This window comes from Crocuta crocuta, unplaced genomic scaffold (assembly GCF_008692635.1).
Source record: "Crocuta crocuta isolate KB4526 unplaced genomic scaffold, BGI_CrCroc_1.0 scaffold248, whole genome shotgun sequence".
Taxonomy (NCBI): Eukaryota; Metazoa; Chordata; class Mammalia; order Carnivora; family Hyaenidae; genus Crocuta; species Crocuta crocuta.
The window spans coordinates 6,214,916-6,234,023 of record NW_027532409.1 but is presented as its reverse complement, the minus strand read 5'-3'; the positions used below and the strand labels follow the sequence as shown (position 1 = coordinate 6,234,023).

The following is a 19,108-nucleotide window of genomic DNA, read 5'->3' as shown; positions in this document are numbered from 1 at the left end:
AGTCAGACCTTGGTTTGCATCCTCTCCAGCTGTAAGGCTCACCTCTCTGAGCCTCAGTTTTCTCTTCTGTAAGTTGGGAATACTAATACCTACTTACTAGGGCTAATGTAAGGCTTAGAAGTCATATAAGAATGGCCTGCCCTATGGATTTTGGACTTATGTAGCCAGCCCTCACAACCACATAAGCCAATTCTTTGCAATAAATCTCTTAATATATATTTCCTATTGGTTCTGCTTCTTTGGTTGAACCTGACTGATACAACCACCCAGCACAGAGCTAGACCCCCAGATAGAATCTATTTATTAATGCTGTCATTAATTAAACTTGATCGATCTCTACATTTTCATCTATATGTATATCTAGCTATCTATCCAGCTGAGGCTTTGTGCCTGGAGCTTACTGCTAGGTTCCAGGGAAACAACAGAGACCAAGACCATCAAGTTCCAGTTTGTAGCCTGCACCGCCTGAGGACACTGGGCGATTATGGCTGGAGGGATCCATGCTACTGTGACTGAGACTGGTTCCTCTCCACACTGGGGGCTGGATTTCTGACAATCTCCTCTAGGATCGAGTGTGCTTGGAAGCTGAGACTGGGTGCTAAAGAGCCAGCAGTGACACTCAGGGAGAAACTGGTTGACCCGGACCATCACTGAGCATCAGAATGTGGCTACTAGGCAGTCATGATCTTGACCCCAGCTTCAGCGACAATGACTGAGACCAAAGTAACAGGGCTGGTGGATTTGTTTCTGGAGCAGGATATGCATCGTTTGGTGAAAGTTGTTACCCACGGCTCAGGAGCTTTAACGTGTAACTGAAAGTGGCAAAAGGCAATATTTGATGGGGCGGAACCTGCAGGCACGGACCGTTTTTCCAGAGACCAAGAGTTCTGCCGGGCCGCTTTCCCTGTCGCTCCCGTCCCGCGCCAAAGCGGGAGAACTTCCGGTGCGTTTCCCCGGTGCCTGAGAGCGGGGAGAGTCCGAAGCTGGTGAGTGCGGCGTCCTGGCCTGTTTTAACTCCTTTGCTTTCGTTATCTGTGCGGCCTGTGCACCCTCTTCCCGGCTTGGGGTCGCGGAGTGCCCTGAAGTGGGGCACCTCGCCGGGACGCACGCGTCCTGGTCTCTGGGCCGGTGGTGGGACCCTGGTGGCTCTGCCGGCCTTTCTCCCTAAGAGACACCGTCGCCAGTACTTCCTGGGGCATCCGGGGTAACTTCGCTTTTCCCCCACTAACTTTAGGACTTGGGGGCCAGAGACTGTGACTGTGTCCGACATGGTTATGTCCGACTCTGTAATTTTGGGTAAGGTATTTGCCCAAACCGACCCTTTGTTTCTCATCTACAAAATGGATATCATGTTTTCATTAAATAAATGCTTATCAAGCATCTAACATGTGCTAGAGCGACAAAAAGACTCAAGTCTCACGGGAGTGACAACCGACTATTAAACAGGCAGATTTGCAGCCTGATAAATGAAATGGAAAGGCACAAGGTGCCTTGAGAGTGTAGCGCTTGGATCTAGCCCCCGGCCAAGGAAGCTGGACTGAGGAAATGACCGTTGTGCTGAGATCAGAAAAATGATTTGAGGACGAGGGCAGGGAAGAGTTTTCTATCCAGAGAGACTCCTGCTGGAGGGTCTAAAAGAGGCCAGTGTGGCTGGAACAGAGCTTGGGGGTGGGGGGCGNGGGGGAAGGGGTAGAGTGCCCGGTGTGAAACAGCCTGGAGGAGTTGCCAGGGGCCAGGCTGCACAGGCCTTGAAGGTTTTGTAGGTCCCGGTAAGAATTCTGGTTTTCCAGGAGCCAAATGAGAAGTCACTCAGATGGCATGAAGTGTGGGTGGTGACATGCTTAGATTGGCACTTGGGAAATTTCAGGTGGAGATCAGATCGGAGGAGCAGGCACTCTTTGGGTGAGGGACAGGTAACTTGTGTAGGACGTGGTAGAGAGAAGCAGATGGATATGAGTTCCTCCACTCCAGGGCATTTTCTCCGTGCCAGGCCACGTGCCAGCTGCTGAAGATACAGTGAAGAGAGTTGCGGGCTGGTGGAATTAGAATAAAGGAATGTCATTATCAAGGAGGGGCACACAGATACCCCAAGCGAAAATGGCTTATTGATGAACACTTATTCTGAATGCAATAGCTTTTCATTTAGCAAGTATTTTTTTTAAATTCTTTTTTAATGTTTTATTTATTTCTAGGAGAGAGAGAGAGAGACAGCGTGAGCAGGGGAGGGTCAGAGAGAGAGGGAGTCACAGACTCTGAAACAGGCTCCAGGCTCTGAGCTGGCAGTCAGCACAGAGCCCGACGTGGGGCCCAAACCCACGTACCGCAAGATCATGACCTAAGCGAAAGTTGGACGTTTAACCGACTAAGCCACCCAGGCGCCCCTTAGCAAGTATTTATTAAGTACCTTCTTAATTCAGGGTTGGGTATAAGAAGATGATGATGCAAATTATTTAGCGATGGCATTCAGACTTTTTTTGACTGACCTACAGTAACAAATACATTTTACCTCATGACCAAGAGTACATATAAACACAAAACTAAAGAAAACAGTTATTATCTTTATCACTCATGATGTACTCTGATATTTTTTTAATTCTGTTTTCATTTTTTAAAAAAATCAATGCTGGTTGGGACTCTGCATTGCTTTCTTGACCCACTAGTGAGTTGTGATTTGCAGTTTGAGGGGAAAAAAAATGCTGATTCAGAGTGAGAGTCCTTTGTAGTGGTTTTGGGTTAAGATAACAAAATATGCCCTAAACATTTTTGGAAACGGTTGGTGTTCCTTTCCTACCTGTATAGTTTTGTTTAACATAAAAAAGAGTAAGAAAAATCAAACAGGCAGCTGGTTCTTCTGTTTGTGAAATTTGGGGGTCTTGTTTGTATATCTGGCTGGGTCAGAAGTGCCTAGAGAGCAGTGGCTGTTTCACAGTGGATGCTTCACAGATCATTGTTTTAGGCAAAGATCCTGACATAGTGCAGGCGCTCAGTGATTACTTGGCTGAGTTGAATATGTAAGTATCTTGGGACTAGAAGGTTAGATAATTGTTTGGATTAAATTAGTTCATGTTGGAGCCATTCCTATAAATACCACCCAGGCAGTATCTGCCTGCCTACATGTTTTATCACTATGTCCCCGTGGATAGTTCAGAGGTGGGTTCAATAAGTGTTCTAGGCTCTTTCTCTTCTAAATACTGATCCTGGGACAGCCATGCCACGTGAATCCATTCCGGGCAAGTGGTCCAGAGTTACCGCTGACTGTGCGCCCTTTGGGAAGTTGTTTTACTCCCTGGACATTAGGGTTTTTATGTGTGAAAGGAACAGAGGAAGTTTGTGATTCTAAAGCTCTCCACTTCCCAAATCTTTTGTGAATTTTAGATTCTGAGCACCCACTTTCCACCTTTTGTCCGGGTCTGGGCCTTCCTCATGGCTTATGGGAAAGTTGGTCTATCCTTCTCAAGTCCTTGAGACTCTTTAGCTTTTGGGTTGAAGCAGAGGTATAGTGTCAGACAGTTTAGGCACAGTTATAGTTTTGAACAGACCACCCACGCTTTCCCCACCTTCAGTCTCTGTTGTGAGAGAGAGATGTGAGAGCAGATCCCGAGTGGACAGTGGGAAGAATACTGGCCTGGAGGACAGGGTACCCAGGTTCTAATTTGTGTGACCTTGAGCATGTCACTTCTCCTTGATGTCTTTCTAGCTGTCAAGTAAGTGTTCTCGCTCATTAAAACACAAAATCTTTCTCTGGGAGTCTTATTTTTCTCATTGGTAAAACTGGTTAAGGGTTGTGGTGAGGATTAAGGGAGATAATTATATCAAGGGTCTGATTCAGTCTGGCACATGGAGAATCCTCAGCAAATGATGAACTCTGATTTCTTTCTTTTTTCAGTTGTTCTGGAAGACAAGAAGGGTTGTCTTTTTGGTGACACACCACTGGTCCCATGGCTGCCATGCAGATGGATCCTGAGCTTGCCAAGCGCCTCTTCTTTGAAGGGGCCACTGTGGTCATCCTGAATATGCCCAAGGGGACAGAGTTCGGCATCGACTACAACTCCTGGGAGGTGGGGCCCAAGTTCCGAGGCGTGAAGATGATCCCACCAGGCATCCACTTCCTCCACTATAGCTCTGTGGACAAGGCCAATCCCAGGGAGGTGGGGCCTCGTATGGGTTTCTTCCTTAGCCTGCAGCAGCGCGGGCTGATGGTCCTGCGCTGGAATGCAATTCGAGAAGAGGTAGACCTGTCCCCAGCCCCGGAGGCTGAGGTGGAGGCAATGAGGGCCAACCTCCAGGAGCTGGATCAGTTCCTGGGGCCTTACCCATATGCCACACTCAAGAAGTGGATCTCACTCACCAACTTCATCAGTGAGGCCACAATGGAGAAGCTGCAGCCTGAGAGCCGGCAGATCTGTGCCTTCTCAGAGGTGCTTCCCGTGCTATCCATGAAACACACTAAGGACCGGGTGGAGCAAAATCTACCTCGCTGCGGCACTGAGTGCAAAAGCTACCAGGAGGGCCTGGCCCGGCTGCCAGAGATGAAGCCCAGAGCCGGGACGGAGATCCGCTTCTCAGAGCTGCCCACACAGACATACCCGGCAGGTGCCACGCCAGCAGAGATAACCAGGCACAGCATGGACCTGAGTTACGCTTTGGAGACTGTGCTCAGCAAGCAATTCCCCAGCAGCCCCCAGGATGTGCTCGGTGAGGAGGAACGAGACTCTTTGGGAGTGGGCCAAGGGGCAGGTGTATAGTAGGGGCTACATCTTGGGTTATCTAGTCCACTGGTTCCTAAACTTGGCTAAGGAAGCAGTCTCGCCCAGTCGCCTTGGAGACTGATTCAAGAGATCTGGAGTGGGGCCCCAGCAATATGTGTCTGTCTGTCTGTCTATATAAAAAGCAAGCACCATAGGTGAACCTGATGCAGCCAATCCCGTGTTTGGGAACCATTGATGTGGCCCAGCCCCTCATTTTACAGATCAAGGTTCACAGAGGGAAAGGATTTGACCAACTATGTGGTTGAAATGAGACCAGAGCCCAGGGCTCCGGGTTCCCATCTGTCTCCTGATTCTCTCAAGGGTCCCTCCACTGGCCTAGACCAGAATGGCAATTTAAAAAAAAAAAAAAAAAACTTTTACTGTTTTTATTGTTGTTTTTCTCCCTAATTGCAAAAATAATATATGGTCATCAGAGAAGCAAAACAAACAAAAATTCACTCTCAGTTCCCACCATCTAGAAATAACCTTTTTTGACATTTTGGTGTATTAACTTTTCGTCTTTTATATATGTATGTATCTATGTGCAGTATTTCATTTAGGTCTCAGTATATTTCTATGAATTTCCTTTTAGTCTTATTCTTTTACTCAATTATATGTGTTTGTGTTTGTATGATTTTTTACAAAAACAAGATTACAGTATATTATCTTGATATATAATTTTATAATCTACTTTAATATAAGCATTTTTCTATGTCATTGAAACAGTCCCTCCTCTAATGTGGCTGCTTATGTGCCATAGTTATTGAACTAGCCCTCTGTTGATGGACCTTTAAATGTCCCTGTTTATTCTGTTGTGTCAGCTAGTGAACATCCTTGTGTGTACTTAGACATACATTTAGGGCTGAAATTAAAAAAAAATTTTTTTAATGTTTATTTTTGAGAGAGAAAGAGAGAGACAGAGCATGAGTTGGGGAGAGGTAGAGAGAGAGAGAGGGAGACACAGAATCTGAAGCAGGTTCCAGGCTCCAAGCTGTCAGTACAGAGCCCAACATGGGTTTCAAATTCACGAACCGCGAGATCATGACCTGAGCCGAAGACCGATGCCCCACTGACTGAGCCACTGAGGCACCCCAGGGCTGAAATTGTTGATCAGAGGGAGCATGTAGCCCACTGGGGTGAGGCTGTTCTGCATCACCTCTGAAATGGCAATATAGCAAAGGCCTCTTCCAACTGGATGGTTGGAGAATGATGTCTTGTTTCAATTTATATTTCTTTGATTGCTAGTGACAGCAAACATTTGTCACACCTTTAACAGCTATTTATATTTTTTCTTTTACAAATTGTCCAGGTATTTGCATATTTTCTGTTGGAAGAAATTTGAATATAGGGCCCTTTATATCATTGGCTCGCTGATAAAAGGGCACATTTTAATGGGTGCATCTTAATGCATTACACAGTATTATCGTTTGGTAAGTAACACTTGAAATTCTGGCTTAGAAATGAACAGAAATCCTGTTTTCTACCTCTTAAACATTTTAGTTCTCCAAAGTAATCTTGTGAAAGGTCTGTTGCAGGGATAACTTTATATCTTCCTGACAGCTCTTTGAAATGATTTCTGATCTCATAACTTAATTTTAGACTAGGCCAGAAATGCATGAAATTAAGTAAGTGCCCTAAATTCAGAGAATAAGCTCCTATTTTCACAACTAACCAGGTAAAGCCAACTGTAGAAGCAAATCATTAACCTTGGTAATACAAAGAAAATTTGTGTCTTGAAATTATTAGTCAGACATCTAATATCTAGACCCGACAGCTAGTCAAACTTAGTTCCACATTACATCCTATTCCTAGGAATGGGGAACTAGTTTTTCAGGTCTCTGGAGGGGACAGAGATCAAACAGCATGCATTTAAAGAGGTACTTGGTTGAGTGCATCTGTTCTTCTTATGGCCCACATGTAGGTATAACGCCACAGAGGCCCTCATTAAATTTGAAGCCAGAGAGAATGTCTCTCATCAGCAACAGTATATCTTGGCAATGAGAGACCCAGTCGTTTGCCCAAGGACAGTGGCTTCTGGCTCATCAGGTCTCTTTGTTTGCGATAGGCATCTGGTGGAAACGTGGGAATAATAATGATATTTCTTGAGTGCACCTTTGTGCCAGGCGTTATCCTAAATGCTTTATGTGTACTATATTGATTCATTTAATCCTCACCACAGCCCTCAATTAAGGAAATTGAGGTATAAACAGATTGAGTAACTTGCCCAAGGTCACACAGCTGTGAAGGGTAGAGCTGAGATTTGAACTCAGGTAGTTTGGTTCCAGAGCTCTTCATAGAGATCAAATTACAGAGCCCTGTGGGTAAGGTAATGAAAGCAATTTGGGCTGGCAGGCTAAGCCTGGAACAAGTACTCACGAATTTTCCTCTTCTGGGGGGCTCTGGAACTATTGTCACCTAATAGGAAATCTGTTTTATCTCTATTGTTCCCACTGGCAAGCATGAGATGTGTGACCTGGAGCAAGTCCCTTGACTTCTGCAAAATGAGATAAATACCACCTTCCCGGAACACCTTGTGGACTTGGGCTGAGGATTACATGGTGTGGTACAGCATTTCCCCTGCCCTGGAACAGACCGTCTGCATCAGAATCACCCGGGAAACCTTTTAGAGCTACAGATAGTGATGCTCCGTCATCTGTCCTCAACCAGGATCTCCATGGGTGGGGCTCGGGCAGCTTCATCTTTAATAAGCTCTCCTAGTAATTCTGCTGGGCAGCCAAGCTTGGGATCCGCCTGGCATAATATGTATGAACACATTTGGTAAACTTTTTTTTTTTTAATGTTTTTTATTTATTTCTGAGAGAGAGAGACAGAGACAGTGTGAGCCGGGGAGGGTCAGAGAAAGAGGGAGACACAGAATCCGAAGCAGTGGTAAACTTCTTAAGTGCCAGGCAAATACTAGGTGTCCCTTTTCTTCTGTAGTCTGAATTTATAAAACCACAGTTTGGCTTTTCATGCCTTGAGTTTGGAGCAGTTCAGCGTACTTTTACTGACCATCTGCTCAGTACAAAACCCTGCCTCGTAGGAGTGCTCTGCAGGAGCGCCAGGACACAAGGCCACCACCCATTGCTGAAGTCCAGTAGACTCGGCAGCCTGGTACAGCCAGCCGCCACTGCACTGTGTCAGGATCATTCTCCTCTCTGGGCCTTTCAGGTGAACTCCAGTTTGCGTTTGTCTGCTTCCTCCTGGGGAACGTGTATGAAGCATTTGAGCACTGGAAGCGGCTCCTGAATCTCTTGTGCCGATCCGAGGAAGCCATGGTGAAGCACCACACCCTCTACATCAACCTCATCTCCATCCTGTACCACCAGCTCGGCGAGATCCCAGCTGACTTCTTTGTAGACATTGTCTCCCAGAACAACTTCCTCACAAGCACCTTACAGGTGAGCTGTCTTTTGGCTGACACCCAGGGGGGTCAGAATGAAGGCTAGGATGGGAGAAAGCACCCTGGGAGGCTTACTCTTTTGTTTCAGTGGTGGTTTCCTGGTTCTCTCATCTACTCACCTGTGAGTTCCTTGATGCCAGAGACCCTCTCTCTGTACCACCATCTCCCTGCCTTGTTCCTAGAGTGCCAGGCAGTGGGGTACATGGCATTTGAATCACTTCCAGCTTTGTGAGTTATTCAGCTCAAAACTGTAGCCATGAGTTGGTACAACCCGGTAGGACAGAGTTTTGAAGCTTGTTATTTCCAGGGGAACATCTGCAGCTCCTTAGATCTCATTTAAGCATTAAAGTAACTTTGATTTCCTGTTCAAACAAAACGTGCCAGTTTCTGCAGAGATTCTCTGACAGAAAAAGTGAAATTTGCTTTTAACTTGGCAATTAAATTTTCATTATGAGTGGTAATTAGGGAAGAAGCTTCAAACAACTTACAATCTTCATTCTGTGCTATTTCCTCCCTTTGCAAATAGATTAGCTTCCTTTATGTTCTTGGGACAGCTTCTGTCACTCACATTTTGTAACTTTCTCAAGTGTAGAAGAGGCAGAAGCTGCAAACTGTCAATGTCCATACTTTTGTTCCCTGAGCTGCTTTTTTCTCTGTGTGTGAAACCACTGTGAGGCCCACTCCTCACAAGGTGGCTACTCACTAACCTAACACACCCACCCAGGGTGAGAGGAATTCCGGGAATGCCTGTTGAGCATCAGGCATCATGTGCTTCTTGGGTTCTCTCATTTAATCTCTCTGGAGCCCTTCAAGGCAGGGAGGATTATTTCCTGTTTACAAATGAGAACATTGAGATTCAGAAAGGTTGTCATTTATGTAAGGTCACACAGCTGGTAAGTGGCAGAGTCAGGATTTGGACCCAGACCTGAGTCTTGTGCTTATGCCCCTATGTACTACATATAACGTAGATCCCTCCAGGAAGGATTCTTGATTGTCATTAGTGGGGACACCACCAGGGGCTTATTTCTCGCAGGTAGGGGACACCTTTAGAGAAACAACAAACTATTGGAAGAATCCCTGTGAGCAGGCAGCTGACAAAACTCTGGCAGTTACAGGACTTGTGTACACCATGGGACAGGTTGGTCAGGCTGATGGTTTGAGCCTGGCATATTCCACTTTAGAAGAGTTCTGAAACTCTCTTACTGACTCTTGATAAAATAGAGGAATTAAATCCCTTCATCTTTCCTCCTAAGGGGAAATTCTCACCCCCACCCCCACCAAAGTTACTGGTTGTGTGAGCCAGTAACCAGTGAGGGCTGAGAACGGGGATCCACTTGTGGCAGTGGCCCATGGGAATGACATGCTACCCTTGTGATGTGCGTTCATGCTGTCACACAAACATGGGAGGGCCACACTGTGTCATTGGCTGTCCTGATCATTGTCAGCACAACCGACAGCTGAGCTCTAATTGCTGAAGCTGTGTTGCCAGCAATGATTTATGAAGCAGAGAGGACCCAGCTGGATTGCTAGATGCCCAGGTGGGGTGTGCAAAGCTGGTGGTTGGAAGAATTCTGTTTATGGACTTTTCACCGAGATCATTGGATTTCAGTTTTTGGAAAAATCCAGGACGTGTGCCTTTAAGAAAATATATCAACTCATATTTTTGAGCATCCTGCCTCTATATACAACAGTCCTGAAAGTATTGAGGGTTACATATATCAGTTAGTCAGAGTTCCTGCCCTCGAGAGAGTTATTCATTGATTTAGCAAGTATTTGCTGAGCATGTGCTATACTCAAGGCCCTGTTGTAGGACTGGGAATAGAGCTTTGAACAAGACAGGGTCCCTGACGTGCATCTTCTATTTTGGTGGGAAAGTAAACAAATGAATTGACCGAAGTCCCTCCAGACGGCATTGTTGAGAAGACAGTCCTGCCCTAGTACCTTTCACCTGAGGCAGGCCCCGAGACGCACGTGGTCTCATCTAGATGGCATTAGTCTGGCTTTCGTGCCCACCATGGTCAGTCCACCCATGTCTCATGCCGCCTCCTGAGTTGCTGCTCTGACAATACAGACGTGATCCTAGTTCTCCGTAGCTCCTGTTGCTTAGAAAGTTCAAAGCCCAAGCATAGGTCACAAGGCCCATTCTGATTGGGCCCCTGACCTGTTCTGTAGCTTCTCCTTCTACTCCATTTCCCCCGTGTCAACTCTAGCGATGGTGGTCTCCCTGCATGTTCCCGCACACTCCGTGCTACTTCAGGCCTTTTCTTTTTTTTAATGGTACAAAACGCATAACATGAGATCTACCCTTTGACACATTTTTAAGTTTACAGTACGGTATTGGTAACTATAAGCACAGCAGATCTCTAGAACTCTTTCATTTGGCATGACTGAAACTATGCCCATGTTTCATGCCTTCTTAACTGAACATGATTTTTGTTCTACCTGATGTGGTCTTGTTCATCCTACAAGATGCCCTCAAGGCATTTCTCTGTGAAGCCGTCCCAGATCTCTCCCCTTTCCATACTATTAGCCTACTTTGGACGTGTCGCTGTTATATTGCACAGGGTGTGCATGCTGAAATGTGTTCATTGTCTGCCTGACTTCCCCACTAGGCTGTGAACCTTTACCCAAAGCCTGTTTGTTGTTCATCTGGTTATTTCAACACCTAGTCGAGGTCTAGCATTTCTCTCACTTTGTGTAATTGGGTGTTTTTAGATGGATAGAGTGCATCAATCCTGTGGTAATGTAAATAGATGCTTCTAATATGATGGGTGTAAACAGTGCAGTCTGATCAAAGGGCATTATAAGCACCAAAAAGAAATTGGTTAATTAAGATTGGGGTTGCAATTTGAGGGGATAGAGGATCAGGAGTGGCTGTTTGTGAAAGAAGGCATTTAACCATGTGCTGGAAGGATGAGTGAGATTTCAACAGGCATGGTGTAGAAAAAGATATTAAAAAACCTTATTTTTTTAATGGAGAGTTAACGTTGGTACCATCTTGGCAGTGAGAATCCAGTCCCCCACACACAGACGCACTCACTCAGGGTGTGTATGAGTGAATGAATCAGCCCATAAAAGCCTTCCTTAGCCAGCCGCCTGCTCTGCCCCCAGGTAGTCAAGTAAGTGGAACTGGCTTTCTTACTTAGGAACTTAAATGCTACTACCCATGGAGAGAGACTGGTGTTTGTATGTGTAAGCACTTAAAGGCTGCCACAGTAGATGGTATAAAATTAGCCACGTAATGGCCTCTGTCATTAGAGGCCCTTTTGAATAGATGCCACTGATTTTTATAAATTCCATGGATATAGTTTGAATAAAAACTATTTGTTTTACAAAAATAGATACAGTTTTTTTTTCTTTTATTAAAAGCAACTTGAGTCACCTTAATTTGTTTAAAACCAATGAAAGGATAATCTGAACTTAATAGTATGTTAGAAAGTGAGTTATGTACAAAATAAGGATTCTTGTTGCTGATTGCATAGCATTTGGGCATATAGTCACGTAACCTGTTTTTTAAAATATTTTTATCACAGTAGGCCACCTATGCTTTCTAGCTTCATTTCTTGCCAATATTCTAAATGTCATGTCCATCTTTAACTCTTGATGGAAGACAGTGGCTCTGACAATGATGTCTGTAGTATTTTTACTATGATCCATTTCACCTACCTGCTCGTACACCTCCTGCCATCAGCTATCCCTTTTTCACGCTTATTGTGTGCATTAACTCATTTAGCCCTCACAACAATGCTCAGAGTTAAGTGTATAATCTCACTTTAAGGTGAAACAGGATCAGAGAGGTCACATCATTTTGCCTAAGATTACCAGAGCTAGTGGATGGCAAGGCTGTGTTTTGATTCTGAAGCTGATGATGGGCTCCCATTTGTTAGTCCCAGATGAAACATCCCAAATTCTTTAAACTGACCTCAGAAGACATGATTCCTGCTGCTTTTATACTCTCCTGGTAATCATTGTGAAATGGTAGTTTTGCTTTTAACACCACTTTCTTCTTCTGCAAGTGGAAATAGAATGTTCTACCTCTGGCTAGTTTCATTCTAAGTTGAATAATCATTTGGGAATTGAAAAAATTAGGAAATTTCACTTTTTTTGGTCTGTCCAAAAAATAGGATAAGATAGTGACTCAGCTACCTACCTTGATATTTTGAATTTCTCAAGGTGACCTGACTGAACTCAATTTATTTAACTTGGGAGTAAAAGAAGGCTTTCACGTTTCTGATTAAAGTTATTTACAATTTTAGAATTTGTAGACTTAATGATGAAAATATGAACATCTTTTTCTATATTTAAAGAAAAAACTCAAGGGATGTGCTTTTATTTTATTTTATTTTTGTTGGGGTATGCTTTTAGTTTTAGGTAAATGCAGTTTGTGAAGTGTTATTATCCTCTTTCAAAAATGTTTTTTAAATATCCAGGATTAACCTTCCAATATTAAAAGATGATTCGTTTCTCAGTGATGTTAAAAGTGTTTATTTGATTTCACTTTAATAAGTAAAGCAAGTAGGTCATTACTAAATTTTCTGAAGAAACCATGAAATTAATCGAAAAACAAGAGCAAGTAAATTCTTGTTGAAAATTAGGTACTGTCTATACATCTCCTTTTTGAATCATGGTGGGTATTTTTTTTTTTTTTGGTACATGTGTTTTTAAAATATTAAGTTTCTTAACTGTATGGGCAAAGATAGATCACTGGATGCCAGTGACTTGGGGAGGGAGAGGGTTTGACCACTGAAGAGCAGCACGAGGGAGTTTTGTGGAGTGATGAGACTGTTCAGTATTCTGATAATGATGGTATGTGGGCCTCAGTCTCATAACACTGAGTACTGAGAGGGAATACCCAATACCCGTCTTGATTATATCACATGGTGGTTGCATGGGTGTACACATTTGTCAAAATGAATTGGACACTTAAAATGGGTGAATTTCGTTGTATGTAAATTATACCTCAGTAACATTGCCTTTTAAAAAAAGTCAACCTGGGCTATGCCCTGGGTCCTGGGAGCCTGCAGGGGGACAGTTCCAGAAGCACCTGGTCTCCAAGCCCCCTGGCTCTCCACAAGGCAGTGCTGAAAATGCAATTAATATATTAGGTCTGTGTCGAGACAAAAAGAAGTTCTCGGTAGGGAAAAAGGATTGAGGTTTCCTCACTTGGACTGGATTTTGTTCAACATTTATTAACTTGCTCAGTGTTTATCACCATTCTCATCTGTACAGTGGGAATAATAATTTCCTGGCCTCCTACCTCCCAGGTTTGTAGTGCCCAGGCTTGTAGTAAAGATTAAATTGATAAGTTCTTTAAAAAGGACAAAGCACTTTTTAAATTAGAAGCCTTATTTTTCAGACAGAAGGCCTCTGTTATACCTGCCTCTGGTTGTTTTTACTCCCAGGCATCGTTTGAGAGATGGTTGGAAGGATGAGTGATGAATACGAGGCCAGCCTGTTCGGAGCTGTCCCTCTTGGCCATTGCCAATCCTACATCTTATTCATACCCACTCAGTGAACATCCTCTGGGCCCTCACTCTGTGCCAGGCCCTGGGCGATAAGCTATGTGGAACACATTGAGAATAAGGACTTCCTCTCTACCTGCAAGGAGCGCAGATCACTGTGATACAAGCACAGTGTGAGAAATGCCATAAGGGAGGCTCAGGCCCAGTGTGAAGGGAACAGAGCACGGAGCAGTTCATTTCAGCTTGGGCTTTTATAAGAGGCATATCACAAGGAGGTTGCTTGTGAGCTAGTAGCATTCAGGAGCCACCTCCTCCCCAGGATGAGTCCTTTATTTTGTTCAGCACCATCACATAATTATTGAGCAATTAGTTGGTGCCAAGGACTGTGCAAAAGTGAACCAAAAATGAATTTTGATAGAATCTGTGGTCTTCATTTTTTTGCTCATTAAACACCTTTATGTCAGACTCTGCCAGGAGTGTGGTATGCAGTAGCAGAGAGCCACTGCTTTGGAGTGGCTCCTTGTCTCTTAGGAGAAGTCAACAGCAAATGGACTGTTACCTAACTGAAATTGAGGCTATGTTCGTGGTAACCCTGGGCCTGGAGGAGCATAAAGGAGCACGTGTTCCATCCCTGGTCTGGGAAGACATCCTAAAGGAGGTAATGTCTGAGCTGAACCTGAGTCACTAGTAGGAATTAGTAGGTGAAGAAGGTGAATGTGGGGGTGGTAAGGTGTTCTAAACAGAGGAAAAAGCATGTGTGTGTAGAGGCACAGAAGAGGCCAGAGAGCATGTTTGGCAGCTGCTCAGTGTGTCTGGAGAGGCAGAGCTGTATAGAGAGGGGTACAGTATACTGTGTAAGAAGGGGAACAGGAAGAGGCTTTAGCAAATTCAGCCAGCAGCCTCCCCAGGACTTTGGGGCAGACCCAAGGCTATGGACGGCCTCCAGAGCTAAACTGTTTGAAATGAGGCTTCTCTGCTTCCCTTCCCAGGGCCCCTCCCCAGAGTTCAGCCAGGCTGCACATTCAGCACTCCAGGGCAAGCTCCATTAGCTGCCCATAGACAGACGGCCGCTTTCCCTGCTGCCCTGCCACCACCAAGCTCACACATCCCCTCTAATTAGTTATTGATCTGCTGTTTTGTTGTGGCTATGCTCCCCGCTCCTGTATTTAGTCGATTCCCAAGTTAATGAAACCAAATTCTGTAACCCCCATGCGTGCTTCTGCACACACTCCCCCCGCCTCAATCACTTCTGGCCTTGCTACCAGTCCAACAAGATGGATCCAAACAAAGACCGCTAAAATGAGCTTCACTCCTGCTAATAGACAGTAGAGAAGCAGGTGTCCCTGGAATCAGCTGTAGAGTACACCTGTTAATTTTATCAGGTCAAGGCCCCTGAAGTCCAGATTCCTTCCGTGGTGGTCTTTGGGCTGCCCACGGCGCTAGACTAACATAGAACAAAGAGCTTCTCCCCCCTTCATGCTCCTGTGTCTGTAGGGTAGACTGGGAAAAACTACCCTTCCCCTTCTGGATAGTTTTTATCCAGTCATTTAACTCCTCTTTGCCTCCATTTCCATAAAATAAGGCATCCTGGTGTGTCTTTCCAGGGCATTGTGAGGATCTGTTGGGATACTTTGAAACTTCTTTGAAAATAGTAAAATAATGTGAGAAAGGGTAATGAGTTTGCTGTTACTCTTAGACGTAATTGAGATCCAGGAAAATCTGGAATGGAGAGTCAGATGTAGAGAAAATTACTGTTCTGCCCCCATGACTATATCAGATGAAACTGAATTAAAAAGAACATCAAAATAAGGGATTAATATCCAGGATATATAAAGAGCTACAGTAACTCAGCAACAACAAAAAAACAGACTAAAACTGGACAAAGGACTTAAGTAGATGTTTCTCCAGAGAAGACATACAAATGGCCAGTACATCTACATGAAAAGGTGGTCAACATCACTACTTATTAGGGAAATACAGATCAAAACCACGGTGAGATACCACTTCATACCCATTATGGTGGCTATTATTATAAAAATATTAGGGGCGCCTGGGTGGCTCAGTGGGTTGAGCGTCTGACTTCGGCTCAGGTCATGACCTCAAGGCTTGTGAATTCGAGCCCTGCATTGGGCTCTGTGCCCTGGAGCCTGCTTCAGATTCTGTGTCTCCCTCTCTGTCTCTGCCCCACTCCCACTCGCTTTCTTTCTAAAATAAATAAAAACATTAAAAAATTTTTTAAATATTAAATAACAAAAAAATAACAGATCTTGGCAATGATGTGAAGAAATTAGAACCCTTGTTCATTGCTACTGGGAATGTGAACCGGTGCAGCCCCTGTAGAAAACATATGTTGGTTTTTTTTTTTTTTTTTTAAACATTTTTATTTATTTCTAGGAGAGAGAGAGAGAGAGACAGCGTGAGCAGGGGAGGGTCAGAGAGAGAGAGAGTCACAGACTGAAACAGGCTCCAGGCTCTGAGCTGGCAGTATAGAGCCTGATGCGGGGCTCGAACCCACAAACCGTGAGATCATGACCTGAGCGAAAGTCGGACGCTTAACCGACTAAGCCACCCAGGCGCCCCTGTTGGTTCTTAAAACATTACTAGAATTACCTTAAGATCCAGAAATTCCATTGCTAGGTTTATACCCCCAAAAATTAAACTCAGGGACTCCAGTCATGTCACAGCAGCATTATTTATAATAGCCAAAAAGTGGAAACAACCCAGATGGTCATTGACAAGTGAATGGAAAACAAAATGTATATGCATACAATAGAATATCAGTCAGCCTTATAAAGGGAGAAAATTCGGATGTGTGCTACAGCATGAATGAACTTTGAGGACATTTCATTCTAAGTGAAGGAAAAAAAAACAAACCAGGCACACAGGGACAAGTACTGTATGATTCCACTTGTACAAGGTACCTAGAGCAGATAAGTTCATAGAGACAGAAGGCAAAGGGTGGCTTCCAGGGGCTGGGGCGAGGGGCAATGGGGAGTTAACGTTTAATGGGTACAGAGTATCAGTTGAAAGGGGATGAACAAATTCTGAAGATGGATGGTGGTGATGGTTACATTGCAGTGTGAATGTACCTAATGCCACTGAATTGTACACTTAAAAATGGTTAAAATGGTAAATATTATGTGTATTTAACACAGTTTTTAAAATGATAATGTAAAAAATGGTTAAAATGGTAGGTTTTGTGATATGTGCATGTTACAACTTTTTTTTTTTTTAATTTTTTACTGTTTTATTTATTTCTAGGAGAGAGAGAGAGAGAGACAGCGTGAGCAGGGGAGGGTCAGAGAAAGAGAGGGAAACACAGACTCCAAAACAGGCTCCAGGCTCTGAGCTGGCTGTCAGCACAGAGCCTGACATGGGGCTCGAACCCACAAACCGTGAGATCATGACCTGAGCCGAAGTCAGACGCTTAACCGACTGAGCCACCCAGGTGCCCCAAACAGTTTTAAAAGAAGAACCTCAATGACAACTTTCAAGGGGAACAGAAACTTTAATCTGGCAGCCTGTAACCCATGTAGATTAGAGCAGCAGTTCAGCCTCGTTGGCTTAGGGCTTGTGACTTTATGGGATGCAGTATAAGCCCTCCAAGCCTTTCTTGGTACCAGCTGGTGTAGTTATTGCCCAGGAGAGCATCCCAGGGTACTGGGACCCAGTGATGGCCCCACTGGCCTCACTCTCAATGGGGCATCTCTGCCCAAGATAGTAATTTTCCATTCTAGTCCTGCCCCAGCTTCTCAGCTGGGTTTGGACCTTCTTTCTTGGTTTGGGGGGAGCACAGCAGGTGTCCTGGGCCTGTGCCAGCAGCAGCTGATCCACCCGCCCCAGAGAGCTGAACACCATGAGGAAATTTCCATAGCTTTCTCGGCCCCCACTGTGTTCTCAGGAGTGACTTATTCTCTGTTTTCTGTAGGTTTTCTTTTCCTCCGCCCGCAGCGTTGCCGTGGATGCCACTCTGAGGCAGAAAGCTGCAAAGTTCCAAGCTCACCTGACCAAGAAGTTTCGGTGGGACTTTGAGGCAGAGCCAGAGGACTGCGCCCCAGTGGTGGTGGAGCTCCCTGAGGGTGTGGAGACTGGCTAACTGGGAATGCTGTCAGCCAGGGGGGGCCCCTTCCCACACAGCTGCAGTCCTGGCCTCTCCATTCACCCCTTCCTACTGGGACCTGTGGGGCTAGTTGCTGCACCAGGTTCTGCAGAGTTAGAGCCACAACTCCCTCTTTCATCAGGAAATAAGTTTCTTCAATGCCAAAGAGGCTATGTGCACCCTGAGGGCACATCCATGGGTTCCCTTCAGCCTGGCCATGGGACCAACCTGACTTAATTCCAAATGGACTCTTACAGAAGCTCTCGGGAGAGACCTGCCTCAGTGGCACCCTACTTCCTTCTGAATAAGAAGGTGAGCCAAAAGCCCAAGAGAACTGATTACTCATTTCGTAGAATGGTTCGAAAACAAGACACCCTGGACTGCACAGGGTCTGAGCTGTCCGTTAGTGACTTTAAAAGTTAACTAGAAGGTCCTAGGGAAATGAGCTAGAATTTCTGCGTATCCCTTGTTGAGTGGGAACACATCACAGAACACACAGGCCTGTGACCACTCAGGAGCTCCCGATTGGGGAGGGGAGACCCAGAAGACAGTTGGGTTGAGTCTGACGAGTGGTCAACTCTTACTTTCTCCATCAAAGTCCCTGACCTCAGGGGCCTTGCTGATGCCACGTCCCTCTCATCTGTTCCATTCTGAGGCCTCAGTCCCAGAAGTGGGACTTGGCAACCCTTCCGTACAGCCCCCTTCCTCAGCACAGCCACTATAACTATTTCTGATGACCTGGAGATTCAACAACAAAGAGGAAGGTTCTTGCTCCGGATGGGCTTCTTTGGCCCTGTTGAAGTTCTGTGTCTGTATTCAGAGCTCTGGAGATGATCTGACCCACCTAGATCTTCCCAGTCCTGCTGTGGAGCTGTCAGCCACAGGAGTAACGATGCTCCCACTCCCTTGGAGTCCTGAGGGGCGTACCCGCCATACACGGGTCCTGCCACCCTGACCTCAAACTGTTGTACTACGATCAGAATCCCTGCGCCATTCTTTTCCAAGGCTGCGGCTCACACCAGGTTTCTGAATGAGAATCCATGCTGGTTAAGACTTCTGGTTCCACTTGTTTCCTTGGAGATGTTTTTCCAAGAGCATAACGTACATTAAAGTCTTTGGGTTGAGACTAAATCCCTTGCGTGAGTCTCTCTTGCAGTTAATTTGCCCAGCTCTCAGCTGCCAGGCCACTGTCCATAGACACACATCTCCCTACTGAGCACCAGGAGACTCTGCCTGACATCTTCAGTCTCTGGAGGAGGCAAGCTGCCAGCGTTGCCTGCTGGTAGCAATGGGGCTTCCGAGATAGGCATACCTGAAAGGATCGAGGGCCTGTAGCTTTATAATAACCAGAAGTTCCGCCTTGTGTGAATTTGCTATTCTATTCTACCCAAAGCCC

At 45.2% G+C, this 19,108-nt stretch overlaps 1 protein-coding gene across 1 annotated transcript; it reads left to right on the top strand.

Annotated features, from left to right (window-relative positions):
• Positions 1-921: 921 nt before the first annotated feature.
• AAR2 (AAR2 splicing factor) lies at positions 922-18,857 on the top strand. Its single transcript, XM_077778873.1, has 4 exons — positions 922-986; positions 3,887-4,695; positions 7,920-8,149; positions 17,542-18,857. The coding sequence occupies exons 2-4, from the start codon at positions 3,939-3,941 to the stop codon at positions 17,707-17,709; spliced, it is 1,155 nt and encodes a 384-aa protein (XP_077634999.1). The 5' UTR covers positions 922-986; positions 3,887-3,938; the 3' UTR covers positions 17,710-18,857.
• Positions 18,858-19,108: the final 251 nt, after the last annotated feature.